General features: G+C 43.3%; 2 protein-coding genes across 32 annotated transcripts in view; both read right to left on the reverse strand.

Moving 5' to 3' along the window:
* Macf1 (microtubule-actin crosslinking factor 1) overlaps positions 1–27,146 on the reverse strand; it is a 325,299-nt gene that overhangs the window by 40,992 nt on the left and 257,161 nt on the right. For 29 of the 31 annotated variants that reach the window (XM_063288002.1, XM_063287999.1, XM_063288000.1 and 26 more), the window contains 8 exons: positions 10,292–10,453; positions 9,924–10,094; positions 8,039–8,205; positions 6,254–6,413; positions 5,615–5,941; positions 4,576–4,660; positions 3,671–3,912; positions 2,590–2,796 (listed from right to left, as the gene is read on the reverse strand). In XM_063288002.1, coding sequence (XP_063144072.1) covers positions 2,590–2,796; positions 3,671–3,912; positions 4,576–4,660; positions 5,615–5,941; positions 6,254–6,413; positions 8,039–8,205; positions 9,924–10,094; positions 10,292–10,453 — 1,521 coding nt within the window. The remainder of the gene's footprint in view (positions 1–2,589; positions 2,797–3,670; positions 3,913–4,575; positions 4,661–5,614; positions 5,942–6,253; positions 6,414–8,038; positions 8,206–9,923; positions 10,095–10,291; positions 10,454–27,146) is intronic. The other 2 variants (NM_001135758.3, XM_063287996.1) reach the window with 1 other exon arrangement.
* Positions 16,074–20,236, reverse strand: Macf1l1 (microtubule-actin crosslinking factor 1 like 1). Its single transcript, NM_001291383.1, has one exon. It carries the CDS (start codon positions 19,458–19,460, stop codon positions 16,074–16,076), a length of 3,387 nt encoding a protein of 1,128 aa, NP_001278312.1. The 5' UTR covers positions 19,461–20,236.

Here is a 27,146-nt window from a genome sequence, read left to right on the forward strand (position 1 = left end):
TAACTTGTGATAATTCTACGTTAGCCTTCTAAGGGATTACAGGTGTGTACCATCATGCCTAGATGTAGGTGTTTAAATATAAATTTATAATGAAAATGGACAGCTGAGTAGTGTTAACTTGAAAGAACTTGCTCAGATGATGGATGGGATCAAGAAGAACCCCAAACTCAATCACAAGACCTAAGAACATTCTCTGTATAACTGTTGATCATTAAGAGTGCTCTAGGGGGGCTGGGGATTTAGCTCAGTGGTAGAGCGCTTGCCTAGGAAGCGCAAGGCCCTGGGTTCGGTCCCCAGCTCCGAAAAAAAAAAAGAACCCCAAAAAAAAAAAAAAAAAAAAAAAGAGTGCTCTAATTTTTATAACCTTTTCTTCAATTTTGCTAATCTCTGTTTAAGGTCCTGTGGTGGTCTGAAGAGGTTTGGCCCCCCCATAGACTCATGTGTTTGAACGGTTGGCCAGAGTGGCACTATAAGGAGGTATGGCCTTGTTGGAGGAAGTGTGCCACTGTGGAGACCAGCTTTGAGGTCTCATATATGTTTAAGTCTGGCCAGTGTAACACAGTCAGTCCCCTTCTGCTGCCTGCGGATCAAGACATAGAACTCATGGCTCCTTCTCTAACCCCATGATTGTATGTATTCTACCATGCTTCCCACTATGATGATAATGGATTAAACCTCTGAAATTGTAAGCCAGCCTCAATTATATGTTTTCCTTTGGGGGCTGAAGAGATGTCTCAGAGGTTAAGAGCATTGTCTGCTGCTCTTTCAGAGGTATGGAGTTCAATTCCCAGCAACTACATAGTGGCTCACAACCACTAGGATCTGAAGCCCTCTTCTGGCATGCATATGCATATGCAGATAGAGCACTCACATACATTAAATAAATAAATAAATAAATAAATAGAAAAAGGTTTTTCTTTATAAGAGTTGCCTTGGTCATGGTATTTCTTCACAGCAATAAAACCCTAATTAAGATACTTTCCCTTATTGGAAATGCTTAGGAACAGAAATATTCTGAATTTTAGAATATTTATATAGACAACATGACTGGTTTAGCATCTTCTAGATATTGTGATACTTCACATTTTTGGATTAGGTGATGCTAAACCTATATTTAAAGAGAAAAGTAATGAACTGCACACAGTGGAGAAGGCTTATATCCTAGTACTTGGGATGTGAAGGAATGTGAGTTGGGGGACGACTAGGCCACATCACACTGTCTCAAAGTATATGTGTATAGGGAGTGTGTGAGAAGTCAGTTTCCCAAGTATATTACGTTGTAAGTGACGATAACTGGCACTGATTAGGGACAAGCCTAAAGACAAATTGGGGATGTAGCTGGAGTCAAAAAAGTCTTTGTAGTTCAGAAAACATTTGTTTATCACTGCGAATCCAAGGAATTATCTAGTCATATGTGTGTGTTTCTGGCATAGTAATACATACATGGCCAGCTGTGTGACACAGCGATGCCTTAGGAAGATGAAGGCATCTTCCCCTCCCCCAAAGCAGAAGGAGAAAGGGAAACATGACACCTGTGTTTACTAAAAGATTCTCTTTTGGGTGGCTGTGCTATTTTGGTTTGCATATTTGAAAGTAATTATAGTTCTTGGTATCTTTGCCTTTCCCACGGAATGCTAAAATAGTGGTGCTGTACACCTAAACCCCACCTTTCAGCAGGCAGAGGCAGAGGCAGGTGGATCTCTGTGCAGTTAAGGCTAAGAGGGAGCTGCACACTGAGAGCCTACATAAGGGAGGCGGGCAGACGCTTAGACACAGTAATAGTGCAGAGAGGGAGCTGCACACTGAGAGCCTACATAAGGGAGGCGGGCAGACGCTTAGACACAGTAATAGTGCAGAGAGGGAGCTGCACACTGAGAGCCTACATAAGGGAGGCGGGCAGACGCTTAGACACAGTAATAGTGCAGAGAGGGAGCTGCACACTGAGAGCCTACATAAGGGAGGCGGGCAGACGCTTAGACACAGTAATAGTGCAGAGAGGGAGCTGCACACTGAGAGCCTACATAAGGGAGGCGGGCAGACGCTTAGACACAGTAATAGTGCAGAGAGGTCAAGAGCTCTTCCAAAACACCCGGGTTTACTTTACAGAACCCATGTGTGGCCTCTTCTAGTTTCTTTAGTAGCAGATATAAACATGGTGCACAGACATATGCAGAAAAAACACCCACACATATAAAAGGAAAACAAATGAACAAAAACCCCAAAACAAATAAATAAAAAGATAGCTTTAACATAGGACTCTTTTTGCAAGTTTTTCAGGGTACCAAGTGCTTGAGTATTTTGGTTCTAATCTGGATCAAATCTCTTCGAAGAGATTCCCATTATTAAAGAATGTTTGTTCTATTTATTTATTTTTTTTTCTTTTTTCTTTTTTTCGGAGCTGGGGACCGAACCCAGGGCCTTGCGCTTGCTAGGCACGTGCTCTACCACTGAGCTAAATCCCCAACCCCTGTTCTACTTATTTTGATCTCATTATTCTTCTTGAGCCTGTACTTATGTAGGTTATAGCACTAGACACCATACATACATTCTGTGGCCTAAAACACTAGCACACAGAATTATAAACTTTACCTGTTGTGATCTCTGAATAGCAGCATCAATTTCATCTACCCTTTGTCCAACGGTGTCACTGACCAGTTTGTACTGCTCGTTGGCATCAGACACAAGTTTATCCAGTCCTTCTCTGGCTCTCCAAGGCACCAGCTCTAGGAGCGCATGGCTCACCTCATTCACGGTGTCCAACACCAGCCTGTGCTCCATGACCTCCTTCTTCAGTTCCTAAGGAGGGAAAGGTTTTCAGGCCACGCCTTGCTAAATTAAGCCCAGCAGCAGCAGTGTGTGTGTGTTGGGGTGTGGGGGGAGTCTATCTCCAGCACACATCCCAGCAGGGCACTGACCTCCTTCCTTCAGCTCTTTTTTTCCTCTGCCTTACATTTTCAATCATTTTGAAACCTGATTTTCAGCTTAACTGCTGCTTACTTACAACAGTCTGCAAAATTTGAGCCACTTTGCTTCCTATAAAACAACAGTTCTTGGGGCTGGGGATTTAGCTCAGTGGTAGAGCACTTACCTAGGAAGCGCAAGGCCCTGGGTTTGGTCCCCAGCTCCGGAAAAAAAAGAACCAAAAACAAAACAAAACAAAACCAAAACAAAAACAAAAGTTCTTTCTTTCTATTCCTTAATGCTCTAACTAGCGGCATGTAACATAACAAATACCCACATAGAATTTCTGTGCATCCAGCACCGCTTTTGACCCTGAAGCAGAATCAGAACTATGAAGCACCTCCCCCACTCAATTCCTTTCCTCAATTGTTCTTGTTCGTTCCCTTCCAGTGCCCTCATCCATCTCCCCTGCCTCCTTTTCACTTGTCTTCTTCTGGTCTCCAAATCGTGCCTTCTTTTTAGAGAAAGAACGAACGGTGGAGGTGAATTAGGCGTGACTCACCAAGCGAACTTCCTAAGTACCTGGAAATCAGCTTCTTTCCTCTTCACACTACAGTCCTATGCTTTGGTTATGTAAAATCTTATTGTCACGAGTAAACAAGAGAGAAAGCAGCAGTACGTTTGGTTTAGTTCTGAGGTAAAAGTAAGGAAACATGATTCAGACAAAGACGGAACCTCTTTCCTGTTAGAGTGTAAAATGATGGCATACCTTCTGCCTTTGCTGAAACTGGGGTATCTGCTCCCCTGTGGGAGACTGTCCTCCACTGGCCGCCAGCTCCTCCTCCACCTCCCTCAGCCACCCAGTCAGTTCCTCATATGTAGAATGGAACTTGGTGGCCAGCTGCCGGGCTTGTTCTAAAGTTCTGAGGGCCTTGGAGCTAGTGACAGTGATGTCTGCATAACGGGTCTTTATTCCATCCAGCTTCTCCTGGATAAGTAACACCTCCTCACCTGTGAAGAAGAAGGAGCATGAAGGAGCTCTCAGGATGGAGATGGAAGAACCCTTTAATCTGTCTTTAAATTAGAGCTTAAATTTCATAGACTCTTGCTATGTCCTGACTTCACCTAATATCCCAAACTGAGGGGAAACTGGAAATGAACCCTCAACCACATAAATCATTTCTGAGATTAAGCTCAAAATTCAGCTGCAGGTGCCTCTAGATGTTCCCAAAACGTTGCTGAGTGTTCAGTGTATTAGGAGGTAGGAGGAACTGTCATCTATAACCAGATAAGACAACTAAGTCTTGTAGTTTTCGAAAGTTTTAGCAGAAAATGAACATGTTAGCAGCTTCCCTGAAGCACATACAGCAATATGATCAGAAATATCAAGGTTCCCATCAACCAAGAGCAATGGCCAACACTGCGTGCTTATGATCTTTAAGAACAGAGTCAGGCTGGCAGGATGGCTTAGAGGACCTGGATTTGGTTCCAAAAGAGCCTATAGGGTGGTTCATAACAACCTGTAACTCCAGTTCTGGGGACCCAATGCCCTCTTCTGGCCTCTGAGGGTACCGAGTACACATGTGGTGCACAGATATGCATATAGGCAAAATACTCAAAACATAAAGTAAAACAATCTCAAAGAGGTGCTAGGAGGTACACTTTTCAAAGTACCTGTAGTTTGTTTTAGAAGAGCCTGACCATTTTTAATAGCTTGATCTACATTCTTCTTTCTATTAATAATCTCTTCATTTAAAGCCTGAAAGGAAGAAGAGCATTAATTTCAAAACTATGGCATAACAGAGGGATGAACTCTGAGACTTTAAAAGGACAACACATCAGGAGATTAGCAGCTCAGTTCACAATCAACATTTTGACTACTTCATTTATCTCGTTGGTTACTCTACTAAACACAACTAAGAAATGCTTTATAGCAAGTTCTCTTTTGTGCCAGGTGAGGAAAGATTTAGGATGAAATCAGCTTTACCAATCAACCAGTATCAAACACAAGAAGGTTAGAAATGAAACATAACGAAAATGCTCATTATGTCTAAAATAACGATACTTTGTAAAGAAAACTGAAACATGGCTGGAGAGAAGGCTCAGCAGTTAAGAATAGGAACTGCTCTTCCAGAGAACTTGGGTTTGATTCCCACCACCACCAAAAGGCAGCTGGCATCCACCTCCACACAGATCTGACATGTCTGGCCTCTGCACTGACATGCACATATACACACAGACACTAATTAAAAAAAGATCAAAACAGGCGCATTGTATAAGATGACACAGAATCTCCGTGATTTCAGAAATGCTCTTAAGGTACAGGTACATGATGAGATTATGGCCACCATTCAGATGTATGTGGTTTGTTACAGAATGCCCTCATCTGCTCAAATGAAAACCTACTGATCCACTGATGTAATTACCCAATGTGCAATTGAGATGGACCCTGACTCTAACCTGTACAATTTAGAATCATCAGTTCAGCTTGTTAAATGAAAGTATTTATTCATGGCCTATCCAGAAAGATTTAGTACTTGGCAACAACTCAATTATGCACTTGTATGTATAAATATGCAATTCACACAATACAGTTGAAGTGTTTGGAATGAAGGGGGGAAAAGAAATTAAAAGAAAGAGAAATGAAAAGAAATACATGGCAAAATGACAAAATAATTCAGTAACATAACCATAAGAATGAAAACACAAATACCAGGTGGTCGGCATGCTGTTTCTGCAGGACATCCTGTCTGTAATCCTTTACGAACACTGCACTGAGCTTGTCCTCAACCTCAGCCAGCCAATTGAGCACCTCCACCTCATCCTCCCCGAACAGTCTAGCATTGAACAGCGCCTGCTCAAGCAGGGATGCTTTCCGACAGCACCGGTCTTGAATTTCACTGTATCGGGCCTGCAATGAGTCTAGCTTTTCTGACATGATGCCCTGTTCTGCTGGACATATCAGGGAGGAGAGGGACTGCCCGATTTTAACTGCCTGCTGCACATCTGCTGCATGGTTTTCTATTTCTTCCTCTAGAGCCTGGAAATCCAGATGGAAAAAAATGAGTAACAGAAAAGAAAATGAAAAGCAAACATGACACAATGAATAACAACAGAACAAATTAAAATAAAATCCACCTGCTGCGCAGCAAAAACAATGAGAGAAGTGACACAGCCGCTCTTCTCTCTCGATGTTCACACCTATTAGTCAATGTCTACTTCTACTCCAACCCAACCTAACTTTTCCAAGATGTGCTTCATCCTAAACTAAAAACTCCGTGGAACATCTAGAGGAAGCTGTGCCTTGTCAGGTCTACCTCTGGTTGTTTCATCTGTGGCATCACCTTCCTACCTTGTGACGAATAATCTGCTGGTGTATTTTGGCAGTTTGAGTGCCAACAGGTTCCGAGTTAGCAAGCTTTTTCTCTGTGACAGATAGGAAGTCAGAAATAGGCTCAGCTGTCTCGTGGAATTGTTTAGCCAGAACCAAGATATCCTCCAGCTGCTTTTGCCTACACAAACACACAGAACAAGTTGCTCAGGCAGAGAGTCACATTAGGAGTCATGCAGAATGAAATTCAGTAAGAGCAGTCTTCACCAGGCGTGGTCTAAGTGCTCACAGTAAACAGAACACGCCTTACTTGGTAGGACTACTTGTAGCTGTAAAAGTTTTCACAGCATCCATTTCCACTGACCTTCTCTAAGGTGGGCAGGATAATTATCCCATGATTAAAAGAAAGCTAACCCTGATGGCTTGGACAAAGATTTCTCTAATTGTCTCATGAGTAGTAGCAGGCTAAGGATAGAAGGAGCTCTTCTAGCAGAGCTTAGACCACACTGACACACATCAGAACGGAATGCATTGTGTGCACCACCTGAACATAGGGCCACGACAAATACGACTTCAAGGAGCTCCAAATCAACTGTTTTCATGTTTTATTCTATCCTTGCTATCCCTGTATGTGAGTTAAGAGTAGTTTACTCCTGTGAGTTAAAAGCCCCTCCCAGTTTCAAAAATCCAGTTAGGCTTCTGACAATTTCAAGCCAAATTTAAGACAAACACACACATACTTTCTAAGTCATTTGGAATCTTAAATTCTATATAATGTCAATGTTAAACTTGGGCTTTAAGTATACCATAAACTAAAAAGGAGAGAGGAAGTTGTCTTAGATAAAAAAAAAAAAAAAAAAACCCGGAAATAAGTAACCAACCAGTATGAGCACCAAATTAGTAATAAAAGGTCATAACGCTGGATTCTGACACAGAGAACAGACTGTACTTAGCCATTGTAAAAGGTCTGGTACTGTGGAGGCATGCAGCTCAGTAGAAGATTTTGTTTTTTAGTTTTTAAAAAATTATTTAATGTATATCTGTGTGTCTGTACATCTGCACACCGGAAGAGGCCACCAGATCCCATTACAGAGGGCTGTGAGCCACCATGTGGTTGCTGGGAATTGAACTCAGGACCTCTGGAAGGGCAGCCAGTGCTCTTAACTGCTGAGCCATCTCTCCAGCCCCCAAGTAGAACTCTTGACCAGCATTGATAAAGTCCTAAGTTCAATCCTTGGTATGGGAGTAGGGATAGGGGGGGGGAGGGGGGAGAGGAATCAGGTTGTGTGATGTATTTTGGTAAAACTTTACTTAACATTTCTTTTATTCAAGTTACATTTAATAAGCCTATTTTATTAGAAAATACCTATCTCTAGGATGCCTATAAATATAACAATATCATAGACTAGCTCAGGATGCAAAAAAAATCAAGTATCAGTGTAACAGAAAAGACCTGTCAAGTTTCAATTCTGACTATTAAAACACTGTTTGTATATGTGAAGGGAGGAAACACACTGCTTCAGAAACCCAGACTGTCAGTTTGCTAGAAGGCAAGGGGTCTGCATCCATTATTTGAACAGCGACTCTGGGGCAGCACCACCACCAGTCACATCAAACATCTCTGATCTCAAAATCTGTGAGCAATTAAAGCTCAGCTGCTGTGAGTGATATGTGGATTATCTCTAAACACGTATCACCCATCAGTAACTGAACACTCTCCAAAACCATACATGAATTATCCAAGAGCTCGTAAGCACTTGAGTGACTGCAGCAGAACAATCCTGCAAACAGGTCTCAAACCCTTACCTGGCTGCTGCCTTGCTGAGGAGCTCAGTCCATCTACATTCAAGGCTTTCCAGCTGCCCAGTGATTTTCTCTCTATCAGCCAGTTCAGCAGCCTGGGCTATTCTGCCTCCTTCTGCTTGAAGCATATCCACTGTGGCCTTGCGATCATCTAGGAGTCGCTGGAGCAACTGTGACACGTATGTTTAAAGAGAAAGGAAAGTAACAACAAAGGGTCATTTAAAAATAAACCCAGAGCCAGGTGTAGTAGCACACACCTTTAATCCCAGCACTGGGGAAGCAGAGGCAAGTGGATCTCTATGAATCTTGAGGCCAGTCTGGTCTACATAGGGAGACCCTATCTTGAAGAAGACAGAAGACACACAGACACACACACAGACACACACAGACACACACAGACACACACACACACACACACACACACACACACACACAAAATCATCACAATGAATCTGAAGCGTAATTGAACAATGCACTCTTGGCCCCAAAAGTATGTGGTATAGTACAGTTCCTGCCATGCCCATTCACCTCAGCTTTTAAGTAGTGCCATGGCTGACACTCTATTACAGACAGGTGACAGAGACAAGCACATTTGCCAGGAATGGTGGTGCATATCTTTAGTTCCAATACTTAGGAGGCAGAGGCAGGAAGATCTTTGAGTTTGAGGCCAGCCTGGTCTACATAGTGAATTTCAGGTCAGACATAGAATCTCAGGAAACAAAGAAGCAAAAGACACAGAAACCTCATTAGGATTTGAAGTGACAGATATGTTGCCCAGCTGAAGGCAGCCATTTCACAATTATTATATACATATATCAAAATATTATCTCATATGCTGTAAATGATATACAACTTCATTTGTTATATCTCCCTAAAACTAAAAAAAGACAGAATTTCTTTTAAGATAAGCAGTTTTTAAAAAGTTTTTTTCCCCTTGGTGTACATTCATTGTACCTGTATTTGTGAAACATGATCCTATGTAGTCAAGGTTAGCCTGAAACTCTACCAAAAAAATCCTCCTACCTTAGCCTCCCAATAGCTGTTCTTGCAGATATGTGCCACCATGCTTGGCAAGAAACAGTAAAAAAACTGCATAGGAATAGAAATTAAGCTAACATGGTAGATAGAGGACTAGGGAGGCAGAGCTCAGCTGGTACAGTGCTGGCTCAGTGTGCATAAAACCTGGGTCTCATCCCCAGTGCTGCGTAAACAAAGTGAAGTTCACACTTGTGATCCCAGCACTTGGGAGGTGGAGGCAGGGGGGATCAGAAATTTAGTGGCATTCTCAGCAACATAATGTTCCAGACCAAGCCTGGGCCACATTGAGACCCTGGCTCAGAGGAGTAAAGGACTGTTGAGTTCCAAGTCATAAAGACATCTGTCTGTCCTCTTCTTGAGCGAAAAGGAGGAAAGAGTGTGAGAGCCAGAAGAGACAGTGTGTGTGTCTAATGCTGACAGGGGACCCTGACATGCTGTTCCACTAAGCATGTGATCTCAGCATCTTCGACACAGTAGATGGGAGAGAGGAAGACATTTCTTCAGTTGTACAGCCACTAGCAGGGTATTCAGACTCCTGTGAGCAATTTGAGTGCCACTCACTAGATCTCTCTCACAAAGCAGAAGTACAGCGAGGTGGGAAGACGAAGAGGATGAGAAGAAAGAAGAGAGACAAGAGAGGGTAATGGAGGGTGAGTGTGATCAAAGCATAAGTGTCATAATGAAACCCATTATTACGTATAATTAACATGCTAACATTACGCAAATAGGACAAAATATAGACACATGTAGGTTAAGTTCTACTGAAACTCTGGACCTGCTCTTTAAGCTATAAACAAAGTGCTGTCTGTCACTGTCCACTTCGGTTCACTGTCTCCATGTTCCCACTTACCTTCTGTTCTTGGATCTGGGCTTTCACCACTTTATACTCGGCAGATGGAGGCTTCTGATTGGCTATGAGCTCCTCGGTGTCTGTCAACCAGCTGAGCAATGGCTCTAAGGCATCTTGAAATTTCCCACAATGTAACAAAGCCTCCTGCAGTTGTGCAATTCTTTGTGCAACCTGTGTCACAGATATGGAGAGCTCAAAGTCAAGGAAGGGGAACAGCATTGTATTTACACTACTACTAACCCACTTAGTAATTACAGATGGCAGCAGTAACTGTGTTGGCATTACATTTCAAGGGCAATCTCAGGACTAGACTTCTCTTTTTTGCCCTTTCCAGTCCCAGCACAAGTGTCACTTGCTCACCAGCTCACCTTTTTATTCAGTGTATTCCATCGAGTATTGACCTCTTCCATGTCATGTTCTAAACCCTGCACATCACAGGTTTTTCCCGCACTCTGAATTAATCCCTGGCCAAGTCCATTCACCTGCTGCAATTTCACCTGAAGAGGATCCACTTGTTCTTTCTGAAACATCTGGAGAATTGCAAAGAAAAGCAGATTTGCCATAAAGGACATTAAACTGTCTATATATACCTCACATACTGTCAGGTCATTCTTGAGAGATTTATGACTTAACAAAGGAGGACAGGGAACAAAGGGGAAACGTAAGCATCAGAACAGTGAGGTACCAAGAAGACATGTGGGTTTATGTTTCAGTTACATATCTTCTTGTGTAACATACACCAAGGGACAGTTACAGCACTATTTAGGTCTTTAATCTAATGACTCGGTTTCTTCTTTCAAATCAGCTGCTTAATTTTTAATGCTAAAAGCTACAGGGAACATTGAATTATTGGCATTAAAATACTATACAATAAATGCAATGTATTTGCATCCTGAAAGGGAAGGATGCTATCAAATTACAAGTACTTAAATTCTTGGACAATACCATGGAGAATAGACATTTGACACTGACAACAGGCAGTACACTTTCCTGGCTAGAATGGGTAACTCAATCAGTCAAAACAAATCAGCAGTATAAAAAAATGCAAAGCTCACAGCTTAATACTCCTGTGGCCATTTAACTTCAATCTGTTTCAGGGCCACAGACCACAGACAAGCAATCATCGTGAAGCAGTACTCCCCATCTATAAGAGAAAATGTGCCCACAACTCTGACACATGTACCAAGTAAGACATAGGTATATGAAACACTTGAAAAGATGAGACCATGGATCATGTCCATAATGAAACAAACAAAAAAATGTAAATTCAAAAGTTAGAACGAAAACTGGTGTAAGCCACCAAGCCTATACAATCCCAGCACTCAGGTGGAGGCAGGAAGGTCAGAAGTTCATGATCATTATCAGTTACACATACACTTTGAGGCCTCTCTGTGGGTACATGAGACCTTATCTCAAAAACAAAAAACAAAATACAAAAAACAAACAAATAAACAAAAAAACCAGAACAAAAAAATGCCAAAACTTTAGTTTTCACACACATTTGCTAAATGTATTGTCTTAATGGAAAGAATGACATAAACATTTATCCTTAATTGGTTGTCTCAATTACTAGAACATAAAACTAGTCACATTTTTACCAGCTTGACTATAACCCACCCCCGCCTTCTATATAAAGTTTTTCCAGTTTCAGTAAGATAGGTGTGTCTATTAGAAGCCAGAAGATGACAGAAAACAAAAGAGGACAAAATAAACCTAAGAGAATCAAATGCTTAAGGAAGACTAATTTTGTTCTATAACAGACCACACTATAGTAAGGAATATGAATTCAAAGGAATGCCTATGGATGGATAAGTCAGTCTATAGAGAGGCAAAGGCCCAGGAAAAAACTCAAAGGTTGTGAAGGAAATCACCAGGACACTTCACTTTATTCTACAACTTGATTGTATTGTATTTTGTTAAGCAACACTACAAAGAATTCAGCTTCAACAAACTACAGGAAAACCCCCCACAAGTGCCACAGAGCTCTATTCTGAAACATTAAGAGACATCAATTGGAAGAGAAACCAAGAGGAGTGAGGCTGGGGATGGATAAAGGATTGACCGATGATGGTGGGGATTAGAAATGGAGGGAGAATGCCAGAGACAGAGAGAGAAGGTATCAAGCCCACACTAAAGGGTCCTTTACTCAATCAAATCAAATACATCCACACTATCATTTAAAGATTTGTTTTGGGCTGGAGAGGTGGCTCAGAGGTTAAGAGCACTGGCTGCTCTTCCAGAGGCCCTGAGTTCAATTCCCAGCAACCACATGGTGGCTCACAACCATCTGTAATAGGATCTGATGCCCTCTTCTGGTGTGTCTAAGACAGCTACAGTGTGCTCATATATATGAAATAAATAAATCTTTAAAAAAAATAAAGATTTGTTTTTATTTGTGTGTTTGTTTGTGTTAACTGGTAATGGCTGTAGTTATGCTTTGGTGGTACTGTGTTTCCCATTTGAATACTGACTTACCTTTTTTGAAGGTTTGTTCTCTTCTCCTCTTTACCTCTAAATGGAGAATGTTAGTCCAAAGGCTTCCTTAAAAATACTTAATTCTTTGTTTGAGGCAAGCTTTAGTATATAGCTTAGACTAGCCTGGAACGCACGAACCTCTTACCTTAATAGGTGTACACCACCATGCCTAGCTATCTCCTTTCTTTTAATGTCCTTCCTGGGCAATTTAATCTATCATCTAAATTATTAGCTCTGATAGATGTTTATAACTTAATTTTCTCTTCTAAGCTTCAAATCCTCACATCCAACTGCTTTACTCTCTACATACCAACCACTAACCTTGAACCTAATGGTTCCAAAAGAAAGTACCTCTTACTTCTCATTCCTTCAAATTTACTTCTTCCTAAATCAAATCCTAACATTTGTTCTTGAAATCAGTAATTTACTAGTGTCCAGTTTGTACTTAACTGAATAAACCAGAATCTATGCCATCCTGGATAAACAACACACCTTCACCACAAACACCATCAACAGGTCTTAATTCTACTTCCAAAGTATTCTTTGACTCTATCAATCATCTCTGAGCCTACTCTGTCAGTTTATAATGATAGATTTACAAGAGTCACTTCTGTGCTTCACGTCTGCCTCCCACACGCTAAGGCCCACAAGGGCAGGCGCCATGCCAGCTCTATTCACTGCAAGAGGCTAGGATCTGGCACAAAGTTGATACTCAGTAATTATTTATTTTCAATGAATGACTCCTTGTATAGAAATTGCTTAGGGGAAAGCAAACAAACTCATGACAGATCTGCTATCAGCTGGACACTCAAACACTGAATTGTTGTGATACTCCCAATTTTTGCTTACAAAAGAGTTCCTTGGCTAATTTTAATTTTACAGAAACTCTACTTTGTATAAAGGTTGCCCCTTTTTCCTGTGAACTTCTTACTGTAAATAAGATTGGGGGAACTTATAGGCAAGGGTGTAAATAATTGGGGACTGCTCTCAGTAGCTTGAGATCACAATACAGAAACAATAAACTGACATTTTGCTTCTTCTAACCAATCTCTTGTTAGTATCTATTATGAAGTTTATATTTTAAGAACAGAAAGTTTATATTTTTAGCTAGGTATACACACGTGCATTTATACATACAAAGCACATAAACTCTGAAGCATTTTACTCTAAATCAATTCCAGGTTAGGATTACTTGTTGAGCTCAAAATATCTCTGCATAGAAACCCTAAGTTCCTTTGCTTCTAACCACCCCCAAGCCAGGTATGGCGATTCACACCTACAGTGTCAGCACTCAGGAAGCTGATACACGAGGACTGCTATCAGTCTGAGGCTAGCCCGGGTTTACATGGTGAGTTCCAGGCCAGCCAGAATAGGACCCTCCCTTAAGAGCCACATATGCCAAAAATACTCTCTAAAAATATAAAAACTGGAATTTACACAACCTTGGAAAAAACGGTTTTCCATTTCCTACAAATGGACCCTGGACTTGGTGCACACCAGGCAAGTACTCTACCAATCAGACACATGTCCATCTCTGAAAAACTTCTTTTAAAAATCCAACTAATTAAAAAATCCAATTATTTCAGTAGTGTGTTTCTCCCTTTCTCCCTTTCCCATCCTCACTTATAGCTTAGGCTGACCCATTTTATTATAGCCCAGGCTGACCTCACATAGCTCCCAGCTCACCCTAGTGACCCAAGTGCTCAAATTGTAGGTATTCATTACTACTCCTGGATTCAATAAATATTTTCAAAATAGCAGTGGTGCATACCTTTAATCCCAGAACTTTAATCCCAAAGCCAGAAGCAGGGAGATCTCTGTGACTAGCCTGGTCAACATAGAGTTCCAGACCAATCAGGACACAGTGACACTCGACCTAAAATAACCCCACTTCAAAGAATGACAACTTTTCAGGGATGGGATGGGGTGGGGAGTTAGGAAGTGGGATAGCACCATTTCCTTCTGCTGTCATTTTATTAGGCAGTACTTCATAAAATGAGGATCTCCTCTACCCGGAGGGATCCTTGGAGGATTACATATCCCAGAGAGGGACCAGTATTGAGGATTTCTCTAAATTCCTCTATATGCAGATCAGATTAGTTCTTTTTCAATCATTTTTTACCGACTGCTGCTGTAGCTGTATACCAGAAGTATTTCATATTTCAAAAATGCCTGCACAAGGAATTGTTCTGTCACTGGCCTACTGTTGTAACTGGAGGGGGTAACTGCAATCTCAGTTATCAATCCCACATTTCATAAAACCCAAAATCAAGATCCACCCACCTGAAAGGTAACAAATTCTCACTTGGCAGGAAGCTACATAACAAGATAACTGCTTACCCAAGAGGGGCCTACCATCACTCAGCTAAGCAAGAGGACCTGTGGCCAAGCTGGCACCTTAAGGGACACAATGAAAACCATTTGTTGCACGTCTAGTTGGTATTCTAACAGTTTAAGGTTGCTATGACAGATTCTGCAATGAGGAGGATGGGAGAACCCATCTTATGTGTGCCCAGTGATATTATAGAAAATTCATCTTCACTATTCCATTGAGTGGCTACCGTGAGGAAGAAGTGCTCTGGGACCTGAGAATTGGGCAAACGCAAACAACCTCCTCACTCTTTACTTAAAGCAGATGGACTTTAGGAAGTGGAACACTGCTTCAATTATTCACTTCCACATTCTGTTGTCTAAGGATTTTTTGAGAGCTGGGTGTAATTAGTCAGGCCTGTACTCTCAGCACTTAGGAGGCAGAGGCGAGAGAATAGAGCTTGAGCGTTGGCCTGGACCATACGACAAGACTCTGTAGCAAAACAAAACAAATACCTCGGAGCTCAAAGACCCAAGCGGGTATCCTGGTTCATGCTCTCATTTTATAGCTTCAGAAATAAAAGTCTAGAAAAGGAAAGTGATTTAAGAACATAAAAGCAATTTTGCAAGATGACTCTAAGCGCATACTGAGCTTTCCCTGGGTATGCCTCTGGCTTTAAGAAACAGAGTCTTTGGCCAGGTTTTGATGGCAGTGGCTGCAAATACCTTTAATTTTAGCACGCAGGAGGTAGAAGCAGGAGGATCTCTGAGTTTGAGGCCAGGCTGGTCTACAGAGTTATGTGCCAGGACAGCCAGAGCTACACAGTGAAACCCAGTCTTGAAAAAAACACAAAAACAATCCAATACACCCCACGGCCCACCCCCAACACACATCTGTATGTTTACACTGCTTTCACCTAAGCTACTTCTGTGTTGTCTGCAAATCTACTTCCAGGATGAAGGGAGGTGGTCAACAGTTGAAGCCTCGCATTTGTGATACCATAAATAAACTCATTGTCCCTTCATCCTCACAATCATCTTAGGATTCTGCCTTACCAAGTGAGGAATCTGAGAGAGAAGACTCAGGACACCTCTCACTGAAAGCTCAGAGTAACTCTACCTAACTGCACATCACTAAAAACATGAACTCTCTAGATTTTAGGAAACAGGTTTACTATATTTTCTTTTCTTTTTTTCAAAAGAGAAATAACACTTTCCTGATAATAAGCTTTTAAAAATTTAAGCCAACATCTATTTACAAATGTGTTACTTTGGCTTCCAACATATGTAAGTAAAAATGAATAAAATTTTATACTGGAGAAAATTAAGATACTTTCTCCTTTAAACTCAATAGAAAATCTAGAATTAACAAGCCCAGGGGCACAGTATTAACAAAAGATAGGAGGGCAGACCTATGCCACCACTTGCTAACACCAAGTGAGAGAACTTGCAATTCTCACTACGCTCTAGGCTTTTTCTGCCAGTGAAATGAGCAACAGTTACCTCATGTGAATTTAATCCATCAGTTGCAGCCAGAGGCACTTTCCCATGTAGCATTGTGCCAGGCACCTCTTTTATTCCAAATGCTGAAGAATCAAAGCCTTCCTTGATCCACATTCCTGGAGAGGAAGCATTCTCAAGAACAGGAGTTTCTTCTGCAATGGACACTGAATCAGTGTGGGTAGTTCCTTCCAGGAAGGGTCCACCAGGAGAGAAAATTTCCTTAGCAGGCACTGAAGTAGCTGGAGTAGCAGACCATTCTGGGATGGACATACTAACCACTTGAGTATCAGACTTCTCTGGGATAGTTTCTTCAAGGGCTGGGACAGTACACTCCTCTGGTGTAGACCCTGCACGGGTGTCAGGCTCCTCTGCAGTAGACACTGTAACTGTTGGAGTATCTGGCTCCTCTGAGGTGGGCCCTGTAGGAGCTGGTATGGCAGATTCCTCTGGGAGGAACACTTCAGCAGCTTGAGTGTCAGGTTCCTCTGAGGTAACATCCTCATCTATGATGGGCACTGTAACAGTCTCCACTGGAGGCACTGTACCAGATGAGGCTGCAGTCTGTTCTGAAGCTGATATTGCAGCAGCTGTAACATCCTCCATTAAGATAACCACTGAAGCTACTGGGATATCCTCCTTTTGGATGGGCACTATTGGAGTAGCTACAGCAGTCACCTCTGAGGCAGAGGCTTTGGCAGCAGGCCCCTCCAAAGCAGGTAATGCTACAGCTGGGATATCCTCTCCTGGCATGGGTACTACAGCATCCAGGGCATCTTCTGCCATGGGTACTACAGCAGCTGGGGCAGGCATCTGTTGGCTGGATATCCACTCTTCTGAACCTGGTACAGTGTTACTGGCTTTGGTGATTTGTTCGTCTGGAAAAATGTTCAGGGTTGAATCTAACCCTCTCATTTCTACCTCCCCTTCCTGTGATAAAGTCACACTCAGCTGAGTTTCTTTATCACTCACGGTTTCTGCTCCAGCTTTATTGAGTCTCAGTTCTCCAGCCAGCAGCTGCAGATTCAGAACCTCTGACTCAGAAGACCTCCTCTGGAAGTCTGTAAGAAAATGTGCTGGAGCTCCATTCCCTAAAAGCTTCCCTTGACAATCCGGCTCTTTTGTCTCACCATCCTTATCACAAACTTTCTCCGTGGACAATTCATAAGGGTCTATATTTTCCAAAGATGCCAGATTGTTATCTTCTTGACTAATTATAGCTCCCTTTTCACTTTCTAACTGAATCTCATCAGTTAATAAATTTGAATCAGATGATAACACCTCTACTTCAGGTCCTGAGGTAACATCTTGTTCATAGTTAAAAGCAAAACTGAGAGGGATCCTTTCCATGTACTCCTCCACATTGCCCTCAGTCTGACTGCAGTCTACCTGGGACAGATTGCCATTTTCCTTGGCTGGCTCAGAGGCAATAAAGACCGGCAGGCTTTCTTCACAAGAGCCACTGAGATTAGAGTTCAGCAATCCTCCTGTGTCCAGTTCTCCAAGTGGCTCCAGATCAGCCAGAGGCTTAAATTTTCCACCAGTCTTAGGGCTAAAAGGCACTTTTTCACACTCCTTGCTAACAGTGGAGGTATCCCTCCTACTATCAGGGTGAGCACTAAGTTCAACAGCTTGAGACACCTGAGAAGATTCCAGGGCATTGCAATGTTCACCATCTAATCCAGTGTCAGGATCCTTTACCCTCACACTTAGAAAACCCACATGCTGCTCCTGTTCTAAGGCAGCTCCTGGAGAATGACAAATTAAAAGTGAATCTTCTGCATCCTGGGTTGGGGCCAGCCCTTCAAAAGAGGCCTGACTCAGCAGCTCAGCTGAAGAAGTTACTCCTTCTTCACATAAACATTCCTTCTCAAGTTCAAGAAACATTTGCACAGAATCTGTGTCAGAGAGCTGATCTGCTTCAACAGGGCACTGGAGCCCTGAGATCAGACCCTCTAGCCCCTGAGCAGGTCTGTTTTTCATCTCACTGCTAACATCCTCACCTGTAGGCACACAGGTGCAGTCAGGGGGCGTACCCTCGGGAACTGAGGCAGGTTGATCCCCAGTTGGCTGCAGGTCAACAGAGCAGCACATCTGATGAAGAGCAAGAACAGCTACACAATCAGATCCATCCTCTACTGCTGCTACTGTGTTTGCTTGGTCACTTTCTTCAAAAGGATCTGCCATGCTTGTCTCCTCGTTTGTAACTACAAGACTCTTTCTCTTCTCTGACAATTTCTCTTCCTCCCACTCCTCCTCTGCCTCCATCATGATCCATCGCTCATCCTCCTCAAATTTTAACTCAGACTCTGTTTTTTCTCTCAGGCTGGGTGTTATAAGAATATGTAATTCTGGATCCAACAGCTCTTCACTCAGGCAAGGAGAGAGAGGTGGTAGTTCCACAGTGCAGGCAGTGTCCCCAAGGGGGTGCTGCTTCTCACCCAAGCCTCCCTTGGAAGAACTTTTCATGGCCCTGGGCCAGGTTGCACTTGAGAATCTGTGGTCCTGCATTTCATCTGTGTTACCACTTGCTGCAGCAGCTTCTGAGTCTAGAGGCTGGAATTCATGGGGAGAGCTCTCACTGTGCTGTTGGAATCTGAAGTCCTGGCAGTCTCTCAAATTTTTTACATTTTGTACTTCTGGAATATCTACAGATTTGGACATGTGTTCCAAAGTAACGGACTCAGACTGAGGTTCCCTGTGGTCAAACTGACCAGAACTTTCTGTCAATGCAGAACTGGATTCTTTTTTCTCATGCAAGGAAGGATTTGAAGCACCAGCTTCTGAGACTTCACTCAGAGAAGCCTCCATCCTTTCTGCAAATTCTGGGAAGTTGGGTGGCATGAAGGACTTCCAGGATCTCCTGTTAACATTATCTTTGCGCTCTGCATTTGGCCGACGTCTGGGTGGCACAGGTGCTGACTTCTGCACATCACTGCTTAGCTTTAATGCATCAAATATTATCCTCTCATCCAGCTTCTTGCCTTCTGGTACTCTAGATTCAAAAACATTAGATGATGCTCCTAATGTACCATTGCTGGATAGGGTACTTCCGTCCATCTTCTCCATGGTGCTTTTTGACGTCTGATTAAGTTTTGACCCCTGGTCAATCTGTTCATTTATCCGCATCGTATCGTATATGGACCTCTGTGGAACATAGCAATCTTCTATATAGCCGTCCTCATCTTCCCCTTTACCCAGGCAGGTGGGGTTCCTCCTTAAACAGTCTGGCCTGCTAAGTGGCTTACCCATACTTTTTCAATAAAGATGAACCATCAAGCTTTCAAAAAGTTTTTTTTCACAGGTTCTCTCAAAATACATTCTATATGAATTGTAAGTTCTCTTACATGTTTATACTCCAAACCACCAATTGCATCTGCCTTCCAGAAAGATCTGGAAGTTCCAATTTGAAACCATTCTGGGAAAAACTCTAAGACAAACAGGTTTTTCCTCACAGGCTAGCAGCCTCATAATTGCAGACAGACAAATGATATTATTTAATCAACAAGCATAAAACAATTACTTGTATGGCTTCTGGTTTTACTTTTCTAAAGAGTACTGTCCCTTCAAATTCAGTCTGCAAAAAATCATTTGATATTGACAAATCTTATTCAATATCTAGTTTCACTCTATTCTCACCGAAGCTGAGTTGGAAGCAGAAAATTTATACCAACTATGTCCTTTAATAACAATGGCACACCCTCTCTAGCTTTCAAGTATGGTCCAAGCTCCTAAGAATTCCTTTCATTTTTATCCTGTGTTGAGCCCCGAAGAGTCCAGCTGGTCTGAATTAGCCATTCGTCCTCTCTAGTTGGGGTGTTTGCATTTGAACAGGGCTGGTCAGCGGATATTCCTGCAACTTTAAACACAGGAAGTCCTTCATTCGGGGCCAGCTTGGGGCTTCCTGTCTCCAAAACATCATGGCATTGTTGTGGCTTCCAAGCCAACACTGTATCGTGGCCGCAAAACAAGGCGAGTGGAGGCCCACGCTGGGCCTTTCAGAAGGCGGGCAGGCTGCGGCAGCGACCAAGAGGTAGTCTGAAGGACTCACTTAGCACCGCCCGCAAACCCGCGCCATGCCTCGCGCCCCGGAGGGCCAGGGTCGCCTCACCGCAACCTTGCAGGTGGCTCCTGGCGGGCCGGCCTTGGGTCTAGCGCTCAGGAAGTTAGTTTGTCCCTCCGGCAGCAGAAAGTCCCGTGTCCTGTGGGCGCCGCCTCCCCGGCCACTGCAGGTCCCCGGCCCCCAGCCGCCGCGTCGTGGGCTGCATGACAAGCAGTCGCCTCTTTTCTCCACCACGCCGCGGGCCCTGGAGCCGTTTTCCCCGTCCGCAGCTGTCACGGTCCCGGCATGCAAACTTCTGGCCGGGAACAAAAGGCTCCGCTCCGGCCGCACGAGGGGGGCGAGCCCGCCTCTCTAACGCCGCGCGGCCCGCTCACACGCCGCTGGCTGGAAGTGCTCGGGTGGCGGGCGGATCTCCTCCCCTTTCCAGCCCCGCCACTGCCGCTGCCCCGCCCGGGCAGCCCCCTTGGAAGCCCGGGAGCGCGCGGCGCCGACTGCAAGGGAGGAGGACGGGGGCGGGGCCTGCAGGGAGCCCCGCCGGGAGGGGAGGGGGCGGGGGCAAGGATTGGAAGCCAAGGCGGCAAGGGAGGGGCTTCCTGGGGTTGGGGCCAGGGACTCCAGCTCATCCTTCACCCCCTCTAGCTCACTCCCTCCACACCCGCGGGCGTAGTAGTGTCCCCGCCCGCGAGGGTGAGAGGAGAGGAGCAGTCCTGGTCACGCCGGACAAATCTCCTGACAAAGGAAAGCCCCGCCCTCATATCGCTGGCCCGGCCCCTACGCCCCCGCTTCTTTCCAACCCCTGGGATGCGAGCCCAGCACAAGGGCGAACCCAGAAGGGGCGCCCCCGCCTCTCCCACTGCCAGCCGGTTGTGGCTAGGGCCACTCGGGGCCCCATCTGCCGGTAGAGACCTACGGGCTAGGGTGGGCGGTCTGCACTACTCTAGGCTCCAGCTCTGCCACACTGTCCTTGTATTTTTCCAATGTCACCTCTGGCGCTGACCAAAGAACTGACTAGCCTTAAACACAGCCTTTTCTTGGTATGCCAAGGAATTGAGTTAGACTCAGGAACCAAGTTATTGGACAAACTCTAGGCACAGTTTCCCTTCTCAAGTGCGTCAGATCTTGGCCCATTACGCCACCTGGACTTCTCTGCTCAGACTTCAGCGGTCTTAACGACCGGAAAATGGGGTGCAGGTTGAAGTGCAGAGAGGACACTGGCAGGAACAGCCCAGGCCCAACACCTTGATTGGTTTTTACTGCTGCACACATTCAAGGAAACCTGAGCCTCTGAGGCTTCTCTCAGTGAAACATGAGTCTGTATTTCAAGTCTCAAAACAGAAAATATTAGAGAAATGTATTACACAATCCTACACATTACATTCTGGATCTTAGAAAAGCTATCTAGAGACCCTGTACCTGTTAAGAAAAGTACAAAGAGCAACCCAGAAGCCTGCCTGCCAGAGGTAGCTTGCGTCCTTGTGAGGTGTGATACTTGACTCCCTTTATAATGGTCCTCTGATTTTTGAAGATGAAAAAGGTTAGTTAAAATCCAAAGGTTAGTCCAAAGTCCTGTTGGTCCAAGTGATTAATATAGATGGTAGAACTTAGGAAAAAGTTATTTCTACTCTCCACACAAACAGTAAATAAAACCACTCACTGGTGTGTGATTTGGCAGTGAAGCTTGGAGCTAAGCCTTAGACTTATTTGAGGAGCCAGAAACTCCTTGGCAAAAATGAGTTACAAGCCGAAGCCCATGGGCAGACTAGTCAGTAAAAGACACCTTCTTTCCTCACCCCAAAAGAAGCTATCAATTCTACCCACGTAAGTACAAAGACCTTCCATCTGTAAACAGAAGAGAATACTGAAACATTGTAAACTGTATTGTTTTATTCTAGATATCCTATTCTTTCAAGTTAAAACTTCAAAAAGCTGTCTAGAATCCTGTGACCCCCTGGTGCAACAGTGCAAGACACTAGAACACTGTTCTGTGAACACAGAACATTGGATGGAGAGCAAGTTCCAGGGGATGTGATCGACATTAAGTATCTGAGGAGCTGGGACTGTGGGAGGAAGGAAATTTGTGCTGAATGTCTCCTTAAACTGGCACAGCAAGATCCAAGGGCAGATTTCAAATCATCACTTTCCTCACAGCTATCCAAAGAATAAGGTGTCCCCTAAAAGAGTGACTTTTCCTGACCCCAAAGGAATGTGAGCAGAAATGTAAGCAGCCACGTGGCATAGCAATCTCAGGAAACAGATTCACAAAATCTTGAAGTTTATTCAGGATGTGTTTTTGAGTCCCTTCAACCCCTGATACACTGTGATCCTAAGAGCAAATCAATCTACAGATCTGACACTGCACAATCCATGGAATCCAGGTTTTAAGTTTGTTGTAATTACTCAATGCAACTGGAAAACCAAGGAGGACAGGATTAATTTCACTTGCAAGTTTTCCTGGCCAAACACATTCACCAAGTGTTCAGATATCATAACAGACTCTTTAGCACGCCAGGGCCCCCTCTGGTTACAAGAATCTGAGGAATTCTGGCTCTGGAATTAAGGGTGGGTGGTTATTCTATTATAAAGAATAGTCTTGATGTGGAATCACAACCTTCACAGATAAATTCTTTTCCTGTTTCCTCACCAAGTCAGGTGCCAATCAGGTCAGTCTTTTCCTAATTAACCCTTCCCCAAAGGGTTTTACTCTTCTCATCAGTGTCAGATAAATAAATGGAACTATCTAGCAACCAAGGTTCAGACTCAAATGGTTTATCACTTTTAGTCACACTCTGTTTAATTAAAGTGTTAAAATACCACACAGAAACTTCCTAAATTATTAAACAGAGCCTCCAGTAAAGATTCCATAGGAGTTGACGGCCTCAGTCCTCTCATGCAAAAAGCAGAGCAGGCATCTCCATAAGCTTAAAGTCATCCTGCTCTACAGTGAGGACCTCTCCATCCCAGACAGACAGACAGAGACAGAGAGATGCACACACACCATAGACTCACACAACCTACCTACCCCTTCAAAAACAAATACAGCAAGCAAAAAGCCTCCTAGATTGATTGATTGATTGATTTTTTAATCATTGGTGTGTTTTGAATAGAAGCAAGGAGAGAAAGCATAGGGCTCTTTCTTTATGTCTTCTTTTTATCTGTTCATGAGTTTCTCTTCAGTTTTAGTTTTGGAATTCTGCCAGTAGTCATCTCAGTGACTGAAGTAAATACCTGATTCGGTTTTCTCTTGCTGCCCTGACAACTATAACCAAAAACAAAACAAAACAAAAAAAAACCCAAAAAAACAAAAATAAAAAGCATCTGTACATCTCACACGCCCCACTAAACTTTTAAGGGAGAAACACAGGGAGCCTCAGAGTACCTCTTCTCATACTTTCTCCACCAGAAACCACAAATGGATGTGTTCAAGCTACATTTCAAATTAGCTTTCAGTCAGTTGATTATAGAGCTCAAGGAATTCATTCCCTACACATTTTGAAATTCCTAAGAACAGAATTTGGTGTTAGCTTTTCCTTCAGTGAACCTAGAAGAAAGCATTGTTGACCTGTCTAGTTCCTTCCTGCTGTCTTCCTAGTTAAAGTGAGCTGGGTGGAATCCTCTCACATGCTCATACCATTGGATCTTGTGAATTTTAAATCTACAAACTGCCTTTCATCTTAGCATATCTAGACACAATCCTTATTCCGAGGCAAGTGGAAATGCCACAGTATGAAGTCTGTGCTTGTTGGGCATCAGTAACCTACGATGCTTTGTGTTTTTGTTACTATAAAGATAGTTGGGGCTGGAGAGATGGCTCAGTGGTTAGGAACACTGACTGCTCTTCCAGAGGTCCTGAGTTCAATTCCCAGCACCCACATGGTGGCTCACAACCATCTGTAATGGGATCTGATGCCCTCTTCTGGTGTGTCCTAAGAAAGCAACAATGTACTCACATAAAATAAATTAATCTTTTTTAAAAAAAAGTTAGTTACAGAGTGGTACACAGACCAGCAGAGTACAGTGTGAAATTTGTCTTAAATGGGAAACAAAGGGTTTTGAATGTATTTGAGTTCTTGTGTATTCCTGAACTCAAAGGAAAATTTTCCACACACTAGAAAGGAACTCTCATAACCACTGAAAACCCTTGCTGCTTGTAGACTTTCCAAAAGACGGTGTTGATTCCTTATTTAGATTAATGATTAGTTACCAAGTCAGAGATGACAACAAAAGCAGGGAGGTTTTACAGGTTAGAAAAGACCTGGCAGAAGGCAGGAGACAGGAAGGTAAGAGAAATGTGAGAAAGCTTCATGGAGGGGGCATTTGTTCATTAGGATATTTATTATTTATTTATAAGCAGGGTCTCATGTAGTCCAGGCTTGACTAGCTATGTAGCTAAGGATGTCCTTCAATTTCTGTTCCTCTTGCCTTAACTTCTTAAGTGCAGACATAAATGTGTACCATTTAAGTGTATATGGTGGTAGAGAGAAAACCCAGAACCTTGTGCATGCTATACAAGCATTTTACCAACTGAGGTACATTCTCAGCTCATGAAATTGGGATTTAGAGACACAGAATGGTAAAAACAAGCTATTTCAAGTGAGGAGCTAGAAACGGGACGCTTTGTTCTTGAACTAAATATTTGCTGTGTCAGCCTAGGCTGCTTCAACCTAGTGAGGCTCCTCCTGCCTCATCTTTATGTGCTGGGATTACAGTATGCTCTACCATGCTCAGCAAAAACAAAGTTCCCAGGAAGCAAATTTTAATTCAACATGGCTTAAACAGAGGTTTTGTGGAAGGAAAGATATTAGAATGGTAAGAAGCTCAAGCCCAGAGGCCCAAGCCAAGGACATGCGTGGCTTATTTAGAAAAGTATTACAAGATTTAGTTAACTTTAAGTCAGGTATGGTGGCTCATGTCTCAATGCCAACATTCACGAAGTTGAGATAGGAGAATTAAGATAATTGGAGGCTAGGCTGAGCTACAGAATAAGACCTTATCTCCAGAAATACGCAAGTAAGTAAGTTATCAGAAATTGTGTGGAGGCCCCAGTGCTCACTCTGCTGACATCTAACTCTTTTTGTGTCTCTTGAAACTCTAAATCTTTAACATTTGAACCCAGAAGTGGTAAATATACTTGTCTTAAAAAGAAGAAAAGAAACAAAGTTAGTACAAACAAGGACAAAAGTGGCAAAGGATGGCGAAAAACCTGGAGAGTCAGATTTGGTCTTGCTAATTGGGTAGAAAGTGGAGGCTGGAGAGAAAATAAAGATAATGCTATACTATTACTCTGGGGTTACCAAGGGCATGGTGGAACTTACAAAGCAGTAGGGGAAGAAGAGATTTGATTCATTCCATTTAGAGTATTCAAAGACAATTCATGTGGGGCTGTTTAGAATAGCCTGTCACACAAAAGATTCCACTTTGGGGTAGAGATACAGAAGCCCTTCACCATGGAACAATGTGGAGACAGCTGGCCACCTCAGCATGGTGAATGTGGAGAGAGAAAACAACAGATGACAGAAAGAGGAGGTAAGAAGGCAAACCCAGAAGGAAACAGATCATCCCAGAAGAGATGGGGAGAGAACAATGCCAAGACAGTAAGTAGGTGCTAGGCATGGGAGAAGACACCTGAAAACTTAGAACTTGGGAGGGTGAGGCAAGAGAACCAGGAGCTTGAGGCCAGCCTCAACCTGACCTTTCTCCTGTTTGTGGAGGTATGTGCATGGAGATATGCATGCACACGGGCACCCGGAAGCCAGAGATCAATGCCTTCCTCTACTCCATTCTATTTTATTCTTAGGGACAGGGTTTCTCACTAACCCTGAGTCCATGCATTACACTAGTCTGGCAGGCCACTGAGCTCTAGGCACCTACTTGTCTCTCACTACCCTCACCATCATCTCTGGCGTTACAGATACCTGTGCCACTGCGTCTGACTTCTTCTATGAAGTTTTGGGATCTGAACTCAGGTTCTTATGCTTGTATGGTAGGTTATATACTGACTAAGCCATCTCTTCAGTCCCTAAAATCAAGTTTTTAAGAAAGAAGACAATGTCACCAGATTAGTCAAGTAAGAAGTCAATGAATCCTTCTAGGGAACAGTCTCAGCAGTGATGGTGCTAAGTTAGACAGCAGAGGTTAAGGATAATGGCTGCACGGAAGGATCTGCCATCCTTCAAAATTCTCTTCTTTTTGGCTCCACAGCACAGTGTTATCATGATGTCTCTTTTCCAGGCAGTGATCTTTTGTTTTCTTGACCTCCCCACCCCATACCTGCACTACTGAAGTCATATTCTTAAAAAAACTATATATAGGACCGGCGGTGGTGGTGCCCACCTTTAATTGCAGCACTTGGGAGGCAGAGGCAGGTAGATGTCTGAGTTGAAGGCCACCCTGGTCTGCAGAGTGAGTTCCAGGACAGACGGGGCTACAGAGAAATCCTGTCTCGAACACAAAACAAAACAAAACACTCTACGCGTATACCTGTTTTGTCTGTATGCGTGCATGCCTGCTGCCTGTGGAAGTTGGAGAAAGGTTCCAGACCACCTTGAACTGACCGTGAACATGAGCTACCACACGGTGCTGCAACGGAACCTGGGTCCTCTTCGTGAACAAGAAATCATCTTCCGTGCTGACTCTCTAGTTCCCTGAGGTTGTATTGATTTCTCTTCTTTTTTAAACAGAGCCGTACATATATCTAGGCTTATCTCTTATGGCTGAGCTATACCTCTTACTCAAAGTTGTATTTTTAATTCTGTTTATTTGTTAAATAAATATTTCTTGGGACCTACTTGGCCCCAGACTGTCTAGGAACTGAGATATCTTAATGAGACATGGTCAGGTACCTACATCTTAGTAGATGAGATAGACACTCACTTTAG

The sequence above is a fragment of the Rattus norvegicus genome, chromosome 5 (genome assembly GCF_036323735.1).
Source record: "Rattus norvegicus strain BN/NHsdMcwi chromosome 5, GRCr8, whole genome shotgun sequence".
In the NCBI taxonomy this organism is placed as follows: Eukaryota; Metazoa; Chordata; class Mammalia; order Rodentia; family Muridae; genus Rattus; species Rattus norvegicus.